Source organism: Terrapene carolina, unplaced genomic scaffold (assembly GCF_002925995.2).
Source record: "Terrapene carolina triunguis isolate 2854851 unplaced genomic scaffold, T_m_triunguis-2.0 Scaffold96, whole genome shotgun sequence".
Taxonomy (NCBI): domain Eukaryota; kingdom Metazoa; phylum Chordata; order Testudines; family Emydidae; genus Terrapene; species Terrapene triunguis.
In genome coordinates, this window is record NW_020664447.1 from 72,161,369 (window position 1) to 72,173,851 (window position 12,483).

Here is a 12,483-nt window from a genome sequence, read left to right on the forward strand (position 1 = left end):
ATTGGTGTCTGCTTCAGACCACCAAATCACACTAGAGAACAGGATGACCTACTCCTGTAGTGCCTATCTACAAAGTGTCAGGAAAAAAGCTGTGAGGTCATGGGGAACTTCAATTTGAGTGACATGCTGGACGTCTCATGCTGCCAGTACTAAAACATCCTTGGAATTTTTAAATATTATAGATGACAATTGCTTAACTCAAACAATGTTGCATCCAACATGGGGGAATTCTATATTAGCCCTCATCTTGACAAATAAACAGGGATTGATTACAGAACTAAAAATTAATGGAAACTTTGGTACAAGTGATCATAACTTGATCATATTTGTAATATGCAACAGAAAAAAGTCCAAATCAGTAATACTTTGTGCTCGAAAAGGAGCAGTTTCACAAAGCTGAAAATAATTATGAACCAAATCAGCAGGGAGGAAGAATTTAATCAGAAAAAACAATGATAATTGGGAATTGTTTAAGAACAATTATATATTATATCTTAGACAATTCCAAATTATCATTGTTTTTTCTGATTAAATTTTTCCTCCCAGCTGATATATAACAAACGGAAGAAAAAAGAAGTCAATAGTAATAAATATAAATCAGAATCTAAGAATTGTAGAAAACTGATAAGGGAAGCCAAGGGACACACGGAGAAATTTATGGCCAGCAGAGTTAAAGACAATAATAAAGTAAGTTTTTTTAGTAAAAAAACTTCTTCTTAAGAACAAAAAGAAACCTAACAATGGTATTAGTCCATTACTAGATGGAAATGATACAATTATTAATAATAATGCACAAAAGGCAGAAGTATTCAATATATATTTCTGTTCAGTATTTGGGGAAAAGCAGATGATGTTGTCATATCATATGATGATGATGATGATAACAATGACACTATTTCCATTCCACTAGCATCTCAGGAAGATGTTAGACAGCAGCTATTAGAGTTAGATATTTTAAAATCAGCAGACAACTTGCACTGAAGAGTTTTAAAAGTCCTGGCGGGGGAACTTCCTGGATGGTAAATGTTGATTTTCAATAAGTTTTGGAACACTGGGGAATTGGCAGAAGAAAGCTAACATTATGCCAATATTTAAAAAGGGTAAATTGGGATGACCTGGATAATTATAAGCCTGTCAGTCTGACATCAGTCCCAGGCAAGATAATGGAGTGGCTGATACAGGACTTCACTGATAAAGAATTAAAGGAGGGTAATATAATTAATGCCAGTCAACATGGGTTTATGGAAAACAGATCTTTTCAAACTAATTTGATATCTCTTTAAAAAAAATGAGATTATAAGTTTGATTGATAAAGGTAATTGTGTAGATGAAATATACTTAGATTTCTGCAAAACATTTGAGATGATACCATGTGATTCTTTGTTTAAAAAGAACAGAATGTTATAAAATTAACAAGGCACACATTAAAAGGATTTAAAATTGGTGGATTGATAGATCTCAAAATGTAACAGTAAATGGGGAACCATCATCAAATGGACGTCTAATGGGGCTGATTCTAGTGGGGGAATCAGTTCTTGGCCCTATGCTATTTAACATTTTTATCAATGACCTGGAAGAAAACATAAAATCATCACTGATAAAATTTGCAGATGACACAGAGATTGGGGGAGTGGTAAATAACGAAGAGGACAGTTCACTGATAAAGAGCAACCTGGATCATGTGGCAAACTGAGTGCAAGCAAAAAATATGAGTTTTAATATGGCTAAATGTGAATGTATACATCTAGGAACAATGAATGTAGGATATACAAGATGGGGGACTCTATCCTAGGAAGCAGTGACTCTGAAAATATATTGGGGTCATGGTAGATAATCAGCCAAACATGTGTCCCCAATGCGATGCTGTAGCCAAAAAGGCTAATGCAGTCCTGGTATGCATAAAACATGGGAATCTCGAGTAAGAGTAAAGAGGTTATTTTACCTCTGTATTTGGCACTGGTGTGACCCCTGCAGGAATACTGTCTCCAGTTCTGGTGTCCACAATTCAAGAGGGACATTGATAAATTGGAGAGGGTTCAGAGAAGAGCCATGAGAATGATTAAGGGATTAGAAAACATGCTTTACAGTGGTAGATTCAAGGAGTTCAATATATTTAGCTTAACAAAGAGAAGGTTAAGGGTGACTTGATCACAGTCTGTAAGTATCTACATGGTTAATAAATATTTGAAAATGGGCTCTTCAGTCTAGCAGACAAAAGGTATAACATGATTCAACGGCTCGACATTGAAGCTAGACAAATTCAGAATGGAAATAAGGTGTAGAAGTTTTTGAAGTGAGAATAATTAACCATTGGAACATCTTACCAAGGGTCATGGTGAATTCTCCATCACTGGCAATTTTTAAATCAAATTTGGATGTTTTATAAAAATATATGCCCTAATTCATCAGTAATTATTTTGGAGGCGTTCTATGGCCTGTTATACAGGAGGTGAGACTTGATGATCACAGTGGTCCCTTCTGGCCTTGGACTCTACAAACATTTTGATTTACTTAGCCTAAACATACTAAATACTGATGGCATATGTGTAACAAAATATAATAATTTTTGATCCAACTTTCAAGCCCTGGCCTCTAATTTTACACACACATTTTTGTGCACAACTAAATCATCTACAAAAATATGTTGTCACCAGTTTATGTATTCACTTCCTCAACTTTTGTGTGCAAATAAGCATGCTTCCACTTTTTCTTGTGAAATCAGTGTCTCCTACAAAAGTGGAGGAACAAAATGGGAGGCTGAACATTACTCCCTTTGGATATAGATTTGCTGACTATTTAGCTTTCTTACCGGCAACTGTTTTAAGAGTTTGAAACCATATGGGTCTGTTGGGTCCCCATGCAGCCAACTCTGGGCAGAGATTGAAACCGGAGAAATGTAGTGCATTGATTTACTGTATGAACAGCCACTCTTCAGTGTTAGCACAATTGTTGACACACCACAAACAAGTGATGCTTTTGTGAGAATGACAGCTATTGAAGATTTACCCTGTGGAAGTTCATATGGTAAAAATAAATGAGTACATCCAAAACATATACAATATACCATTACAATGAACATAGCAAATAAAGCTAGATATGGCCTATAGCTGATACAGTCTTCTTCAGGAATGGTCTGTACCATTAGACACAGCAGTGCTTCATAATTTGTTCTGGTTGGTTGGCTGGGTGGAGTTAAAGGGAAAAATTTTAACCTATATGACTTGATACCATTTATCTGGAGACTTTTGTATTAATTTCGATGGAATATATGGGGCCAAAAAGTCAAAGTTGTTAACATGACCCACTCACCGTTTAACATTAAACAGTTTTAAACAAGGTTCAGGATTTGGTATACAGAGACCTCAGCCTGCTTAGTACCAGGGCAAACACATTACAAATCTTTTTTAACCTTTTATTAAAAATACAGAAACAGAAGAGAAAATAGTTAAAGCATTTGAAATGTAAAGTATTAAATAAAGGTTTCCTTTTAACATCTCTTGTTCCCTTTCCCTTTAGTGGGGGAGAATCTTTAGAAGGAACCCCACCTCTACCACCCTTGTCTGACAGTCTCTTAGATGGAATTAAAGATGGTAATAATTGTCCTTTTGGAGAAAAGAAGAACTTAGTTGTGATGGGCTGGAGCTGTTGTTAAAGTCCAAACCCCTTTCCTAGGAGACAAAACATGACAAACACACACAAGAGGGAAGAGAAAATAATAGTCAGGATGGAAAATGCAGCTTCTGTCCCTGGTGTAGAATCTCACTTGCAATCACACTGCTGAAGAAACAATCTTTTCAGCCACTTGGAAATCTGGCATATTTGTTCCAGCACAGGGCAATGTAGGATATTGCTTTTAACTGCCTTTCTAATCACAAGCTTATAGCAAAGTTGCAAAATATATAGTCCCAACTGGCTAAACCAAATTCTTATTAAACAGAAGAAAAGACACAATGCTCCAGATGTGGCCTCACCAGTGCCGAATAGAGGGGAATAATCACTTCCCTCGATCTGCTGGCAATGCTCCTACTAATGCAGCCCAATAAGCCGATCTTAATAAGGCTTCTTTAAAATACAGCCAGCTTTCCTGGACTCCTTTCTCCCTCATATTAGCCTCCCAGGGGATCCTGCCCATCAGTTCCCTAAGGGAGTCAAAGTCTGCTTTTTAGAAGTCCAGGTCCGTATTTTGCTACTCTCCTTTCTTCCTTTTGTGAGGATCCTGAACTCAACCATCTGATGGTCACTGGTGCCCAGGTTGCCACCTGCTTCTACTTCTCTTACCAATTCTTCCCTGTTTGTAAGCAGCAGGTCAAGAGGAGAACGGCCCTGGTTGGTTCCTCCAGTAGTTGCACCAGGAAATTGTGCAATTACAATTACAGGTACAATTATGCAGTCAGCAATTATTGTGTTCACTTCTATCCATCTGAATTCCCTCCCCGAATCTTATTTTTTTGAAGAACCCCAAAAGGGATGATAGGTGAAATAGCCCATCTCTGAATTATTTGTCCAATAAGACTAATTTCCGACACATCAATTTTGGTTCATTGATTTCTGGTCCCACACTTCTCTTGGATACCAGGCATGATCTTAATAAAGTCCCTGACTTAGATCAGTAGGCCTTTTTGTTTGGACTAATTGAGTCTGTCTCCCTTCTGCACCTTTCCCATCAATATTTGTATAGCTTATTGTGACAGTTTATGAACTTGCACTCATTTCTCACAGTTGAGCTCACAATTGTGATAAATTTATATGCTTAATTACCACAACAGCTGCCTCTCTCTACACGTAATAGGACTATGATTGTGATCAGCAGGGTACTCAAGCTACCTATTTTAGATGGGAAGGGGAAGGGTGGGGGAGGTGATGGCAGGACATGCTCTGTGAGGTGTCCTTGACTCAGGAATTCACTCTTCCACTTAATCTACCACAGCCCACACTTGTTAATTTTCTGGTCATAACGTAAAGGCCATTTTAAAAAAAACCAGGATACTTTGGGGAAGTGGGTGAATTAAGGATTATGACATGATAAAAGAGGGGATGTTCTGATTAACAGAATTAATGTGGGTACATATAGCATATGAACTTGTGTAGACAAGTCATTATTTCACTAGTGCTGATTTTATTTTTATGTGCTTTTGTCATGCTTGTGAAAGAGCCCACAGCAATGGAAGGGGCGGGGGGGGGTGTGTGTGTGAAAGAATAAAAAGAAAAACTTTGCAAAGGGGTAATTTTTCCCTGAGTTGCTCCATATTACCTGACAAACATTGACTTTACCCCAACACCAAACACACTGAAAGGAAAAAAAGAGACTGTCAAGGTGAAACCTGGTGGGTAACTCTCCCATCATTAATCTAAGATTTCCATGCTCTGGCATGGCAGTGTCACTTCCCCATGGGGCATTCACACTAATATTAATCAGCTCCAAAGCCTACATTCTGATCTCCATTAATTTTTTACGCCTCATAGGCAATATGCTCATGTAGACCCACATACAGACAACTAGAAAAGACGGTTACTCACCGTTGTAACTGTTGTTCTTCGAGATGTGTTGCTCATATCCATTCCAATTAGGTGTGCGCGCGCCGCGTGCACGATCGTCGGAGAATTTTCTACCCTAGCAACACCCGGTGGGTCGGCTGTGGAGCCCGCTGGAGTGGCACCTTCATGGCGCTGGATATATACCCCAGCCGACTCAGCGCCCCCTCAGTTCCTTCTTGCCGGCTACTCCGACAGTGGGGAAGGGGGGCGGGTTTGGAATGGATATGAGCAACACATCTCGAAGAACAACAGTTACAACGGTGAGTAACCATCTTTTCTTCTTCGAGTGTTTGCTCATATCGATTCCAATTAGGTGACTCCCAAGCCCCACCTAGGTGGCGGGGTCGGAGTGAGACATTGCTGTGTGCAGAACCGCTGACCCGAATGCAGCATCGTCTCTGGATTGTTGCACCAGCGCATAGTGAGCAGCGAATTTGTGGACCGATGACCAAACTGCAGCTCTACAAATGTCCTGGATCAGGACTTGAGCCAGGAAGGCAGTCGAGGAGGCCTGGGCCCTCGTGGAGTGAGCGGTGAGGCGCGGCGTCGGGACACCGGCCAGGTCGTAGCAAGCACGAATACAGGACATGATCCAAGAAGACAGGCACTGTGAGGAGACCGGTGAGCCTTTCATCCGGTCGGCCACCGCAACGAAGAGTTGTGTCGTCTTCCTAAATGGCTTTGTACGGTCAATATAGAAAGCCAGGGCCCTGCGTACGTCCAAAGAATGCAAACGCTGGTCTTGACGAGTAGCGTGTGGCTTCGGATGGAAGACCGGGAGAAATATATCCTGGTTCACGTGGAAAGGTGAAACCACCTTGGGAAGAAAGGCAGGGTGGGGGCGAAGCTGCACCTTGTCCTTATGGAACACTGTGTATGGGGGCTCGGATGTAAGCGCTCTGAGTTCAGAAACGCGCCGTGCTGAGGTGATGGCTACAAGGAAGGCTGTCTTCCAGGATAGGTACAGGAGTGAACAGGTAGCCAATGGTTCGAACGGAGGCCCTGTGAGCTTGGAAAGAACCAGGTTGAGGTCCCACGTCGGAACGGGCTGGCGTTGCTGCGGGTACAGCCGGTCTAAGCCCTTGAGGAATCTAACGACCATCGGGTTAGAGAAGACCGAGGAAGCGAGTTCTCCTGGGTGGAACGCCGAAATAGCGGCGAGGTGAACCCTGATTGAAGATATCGCCAAGCCCTGCTGTTTTAGGGATAGGAGATATTCAAGTATGAGAGGAATAGGCGCCTGCAAGGGGGACGTAGCTCGTTGCTCGCACCAACAGGAGAAACGTTTCCACTTTGCTAAGTAAGTGGTCCGTGTAGAGGGCTTTCTACTTCCCAGCAGAATCTGCTGGACGGGCTGCGAGCATTGCCGCTCTGTCCGATTCAGCCATGGAGCATCCACGCTGTGAGGTGGAGCGATTGCAGGTCGGGGTGACACAGTCGGCCGTGGTCCTGAGAGATGAGATCTGGACACAAGGGAAGCGTGATCGGTGTTTGAACCGATAGCTCCAACAGTGTGGTGTACCAGTGCTGCCTTGGCCAAGCTGGAGCGACTAGAATTACCCGTGCCTGGTCTCTGCGGAGCTTGAGCAGTACCCTGTGGACCAGTGGAAATGGAGGGAAAGCGTAGAACAGGTGGTCTTTCCAGGTTAGAAGGAACGCGTCCGACAGAGAGCCCAGAGCTCGCCCTTGTAGGGAGCAGAATGCATGGCACTTCCTGTTGGCTCGAGATGCAAACAGGTCGACCTGGGGAAATCCCCACCTCTGGAAGACGGAATAGATGATGTCCGGGCGAATTGACCACTCGTGTGTCTGGAAGGACCTGCTGAGACGGTCCGCTAACGTATTCTGGACTCCAGGAAGAAACGATGCCATGAGATGTATAGAGTGGGCGATGCAGAAGTCCCACAGGCGAATAGCCTCTTGGCATAGAAGCGACGAGTGGGCTCCTCCTTGCTTGTTGATGTAAAACATGGCCGTGGTGTTGTCGGTGAGAACTAACACACAACGGCCCTGTAGGAGATTGAGAAAAGCCTGGCATGCCAGGCGCACCGCCATCAGCTCTCGAACGTTGATGTGCAGGGCTAGTTGGGGTGCGGTCCACAGGCCCTGGGTATGGTGCTCCCCGAGGTGAGCGCCCCATCCTAGAGATGAAGCGTCTGTGACCAGGTGCAGGGAGGGTTGTGGGGCGTGAAACGGCACTCCTGCGCAAACTGCCCTGCGATCCAACCACCAGGTGAGGGAGGTCAAGACGGAGCTCGGAACCGTGACCACCATGTTTAGGTTGTCCTGATGAGGACAGTACACCGATGATACCCAGGTCTGAAGTGGGCGAAGCCGCAGTCTGGCATGCTTGGTTACATAAGTGCACGAGGCCATGTGGCCCAACAGGGCGAGGCACGTCCTTATTGTGGTAACCGGAAATGCCCTGAGCCCTTGAATGACGCTTGTGATGGTATGAAAGCGATTGTCTGGTAGAATAGCTCGGGCACGTCTGGAGTCTAGGATTGCTCCAATAAATTCTATCCTCTGGGTTGGCTCTAGAGTGGACTTCTCTTTGTTGAGTAGAATGCCCAACTCGTAGAATGTTTGTGTTACTATGTGGACGTGAGCTTGAACTTGGTCTCTGGTGCGGCCGCGTACCAGCCAGTCGTCTAAATACGGGAACACCTGTATCTCTTGTCGACGAAGGTTTGCCGCGACGACCGCCATACATTTTGTGAACACTCTGGGAGCCGAGGACAAGCCGAAGGGAAGGACTGCAAATTGGTAGTGCACCTTGTTTACCACAAATCGCAGGAAGCGCCTGTGAGGCGGATAGATCGCTATATGAAAATATGCGTCCTTCATGTCGAGGGCGGCGAACCAGTCTCCAGGATCCAGGGAAGGGATAATGGTCCCCAATGATACCATGCGGAACTTCAACTTTACTATGAATTTGTTGAGTCCGCGCAAGTCTAAGATGGGTCGCAGACCCCCTTTTGACTTGGGGATCAGGAAGTAGCAGGAATAAAACCCCCTGCCCCTTAACTCTGGCGGAACCTCCTCTATGGCCCCCATAGAGAGGAGCCCAAAAACCTCCTGTATAAGGAGATGCTTGTGAGAAGGGTCCCTGAAGAGGGATGGGGAGGGGGAGTGGGAGGGGGGGGACGAAGAAAACTGGAGAGCGTATCCCCTCTCCACCGTGCGAAGGACCCAACGGTCCGAGGTTATAAGGGACCAAGCACGGTGGAAACGGGAGAGGCGATCCCGAAAGGGGGGAGCTGGATCGTGGATAGTGGCTGGGGCGCCGTCCTCGACCGCACCTTCAAAAGTTCTGCCTAGGGCCTGAAGGTGGCCTAGGCGGCCCCTGGTTCTGACCCGGTTGAGGGCCGGTCGACCTTCGCCTACCACCTCGGCCCCGCCTTCTGGCGAAGTCCTGTCTCGGACGAGGCGGGGGAGGGTAGAACCTTTGAGGCTGGGGCCTAAAGGGTCTGCGCTGGGGCCCTGGGACATGCATCCCCAGGGAGCGCATGATCGTTCTCGAGTCCTTGAGGCTCTGCAGCCGAGAGTCCGTCTTCTCTGAGAACAGGCCGTGGCCCTCAAAGGGTAAATCCTGCAAGGTCTGCTGCAGTTCCGGCGGCAAGCCTGAGACCTGGAGCCAGGAGACTCGTCGCATGGCGATACCTGAGGCCAGCGTCCTTGCGGCCGAGTCCGCTATGTCCAAGGAGGCCTGTAAGGAGGTCCGTGACACCTTCTTACCCTCTTCCACTAAGGCCCCGAACTCTTCCCTTGAGTCTTGGGGGACTAATTCTTTAAATTTCCCCATAGAGTTCCAGGAATTAAAGTTATAGCGGCTCAAGAGCGCCTGCTGGTTGGCCGCTCTGAGTTGTAGCCCTCCCGCTGAATACACCTTGCGCCCAAACAGATCGAAGCGCTTAGCGTCCTTCGATTTGGGCGCTGCAGCCTGCTGGCCGTGGCGCTCCCGTGCGTTCACCGATGACACCACTAGTGAACACGGTTGGGGATGAGTATATAGGTACTCATAGTCCTTGGAAGGGACAAAGTACTTCCTTTCCACCCCTCTGGCTGTGGGTGGAATAGAGGCAGGGGTTTGCCATATTGTAGTGGCATTAGCCTGAATCGTACGTATGAGAGGTAATGCCACCCTGGATGGGGCATCAGCCGAGAGGATGCTCACCACCGGGTCCTGTACCTCTACTATCTCCTCTGCCTGGAGATCCATATTACGCGCCACCCTATGTAATAGGTCCTGGTGGGCACGAAGATCTATCGGGGGCGGACCTGTGGCGGTTGTGCCCGCCACCGCCTCATCTGGGGAAGATGAGGAGGATGCCTCAGGTGGCAAGGGGTCTAATGGCGGGTCCTGCTCCAGGGGTCCCTGAAGCTGGGCATCGCCTGCCCCTGGGTCCAGGGCCTCAGGTGGTGTAGGCACAGGAGCCTCCATGCCCCCTGGGGGAGGGCGGGAGATGGTGGCCTCCGGGACCCTGGGCTCAGAACGTGCCGAGCGAGAGGCTGATGGTGGAGCCCCCTGCGCCTGGTGATAGGCCCACGGGGTCCAGAACGACCAGTGCGCAGGTCCCTGCGCAGGGTCCTCGGCCACCTCCTGCCAGTGGCCCAAGTCAGCCGTAGCAGCCTGACCCTGAGGAGGGTATGCCGATCTGGAGGCCCCATCGGAGGAACGAGATGCCGATCTCGAGGGCCAAGGCGGTGCCGAACGCGTCGAAACCGGCTCCGGATGGTACGGTGCCGAGCAGTGCCGATCGTAAGGTGATCGGTCCCTGCGTGGTGCTGGTGAGCGGTACCGGGATCGGGACCGGTGCCGGTAGCCATGCCGGTGCCGAGATCCGGATCTTGACCGAGACGACGACCGCGACGAGACCTGGTACCGGGAGCGGCCCCTCGAACTCGAGCGACGCTCGTACTGGTGCCGAGAACTACGTCTGGAGTCTGATCGGTACCGATGATCGTGACGGTGCCGAGACGTAGACCGGTGCCGCGAAGAAGATCTTGGCCGCGAGTACGACCGGTGCCGAGGCGATAGTCGGCTCCGGGACTGCGAGCGGCGTTGGGACCTGCTCCGAGACCTGGAGCGGTGCCGGGAGTCCACGGCCGGAGACGGCGGGCGCACCAGGGCAGGCTTGCCCCTGGATTGTACCGCGCGGGGAGCCAACGGTGCCAGAGGTAGAGGCGGTGCCGGCTCCGTGAGAGCAATAAGGTCTCTCGCCGTCGCGAAGGTTTCCGGGGTGGAAGGAAGACAAGGCTCCACCACCGACCGAGGTGGTGATTCAGTCCGCACCGGACTCAGCGGCCGCGGTGCCGGAGTTGACGGTGTAGCAGGCACTTGCTTCTGGCGGTCCAAAGGCGGACGCGGCTCTACCCCCGGCACCGGGGGAGCCGGCGTCTTCAGGACAGCAGTCTCCTGCGCCTTACGGGACTTCTTGTGCCCCGGAGACAGGGACCGGCGCCGAGGCCCCTGTGGCGGGCGCGGTGCCGAAGGAGGCCGGTGCCGTGAGGGCTTGTCCGATTCAGCCCGCGGTGCAGTACCGGTTGGTGCCTCAGGGGCGCTGCGCACCGAGGCACTCGGTGCCGGGGCTGGGCGCACCGAGGGAGGATCCGGGCTAAGTGCCGCCTCCATGAGGAGCTGCCTAAGCCTAAAGTCCCGCTCCTTTTTGGTTCTTGGTTTGAAGGCCCTACAGATCTGACACTTATCTGTCTGATGGGACTCTCCGAGGCACTTCAGACATGAGTCGTGCGGATCACTCGTAGGCATAGGCTTAGCGCAGGACGCGCACGGCTTAAAGCCAGGAGCCTTGGGCATGAGCCCGGCTATGCGCCGGGGGGAAAAGGGGGGAGAACAACCCCCTTAACCCCCGCTAACTATTTACAACTATTAAAAACTAAAATGAATAACTATCTAAAGACTATACAACAACTATAACTACAAGTATCTACAAGAATTGACAGAATAAGCTAGGGAGAGTGGAGAACAGCTATGCCGTGCTCCACAGTTCCAACGACCGTCAGGGGTGGTAAGAAGGAACTGAGGGGGCGCTGGGTCGGCTGGGGTATATATCCAGCGCCATGAAGGCGCCACTCCAGGGGGCTCCACAGCTGACCCACCGGGTGTTGCTAGGGTAGAAAATGCTCCGACGATCGTGCACGCAGCGCGCGCACACCTAATTGGAATCGATATGAGCAAGCACTCGAAGAAGAATAACAAGATCTCTGCCCTGAGGAAGTTAGAAAATAAACTGCATTGATAATGAATAATATGAATGCATAACAAATTACACTGAGGGTAGAGATGTGAGGGAGAACAGAAACAAGTGAAAAGGAATATGACCCTTGGAAGTAATTTTACATTATATATACTAGATAGATAGATAGATTCTTGAGCCATACTCATTCCATAGGTGGAACTCGCAGTGACATGTATGAGAACTTTACACAAGGACAGAGGGTCAACAGGCAATAGATATTCACAAAATTTTGATCAAATGTTGAAAATGTTTCATAGCAAAGTCCTTTAACAAAAGGTATTCTACATGACCCAGTCACTACATAAGTGTAAATTCTCTCAATGTATAATCATCTGCTCTGCCCCCCTTTATCATAATTCTGCTAAATAAAAAATGAAAGATACTATTGTAGGAGCCAGTATGTTACTCACTACTTGTCTGCTCTTACTTGTTTGTAAAAATTGTTAGTAACAGAGAATTCCACCGTGTAACTATCAGTGTCATCCCAGTAATCATTTGTCTTCACTTTAAATAGGGATGGATTTCCAACTGTTAGCTTCATTAGTGGCATGTGAAAGATTGGATAGGCTGTGAAATCAAGCACAGAAATGAAGATCATAATTACTTGGAGCCACGTGCTCCTTTACTATAGGAAAAACTCAAGTGAGGAACAATTAAGCACAAGACTCAAAGTTTGAACTCAGAGTTG

General features: G+C 47.9%; 1 protein-coding gene across 1 annotated transcript in view; it reads right to left on the bottom strand.

The window, feature by feature from the left end:
• CATSPERB (cation channel sperm associated auxiliary subunit beta) overlaps positions 1 to 12,483 on the bottom strand; it is a 97,515-nt gene that overhangs the window by 31,029 nt on the left and 54,003 nt on the right. The window contains exons 19-20 of the mRNA XM_029911455.1: positions 12,223 to 12,362; positions 2,810 to 3,007 (exon numbers count right to left, since the gene is read on the bottom strand). Of these exons, the coding sequence (XP_029767315.1) occupies positions 2,810 to 3,007; positions 12,223 to 12,362 (338 nt within the window). The remainder of the gene's footprint in view (positions 1 to 2,809; positions 3,008 to 12,222; positions 12,363 to 12,483) is intronic.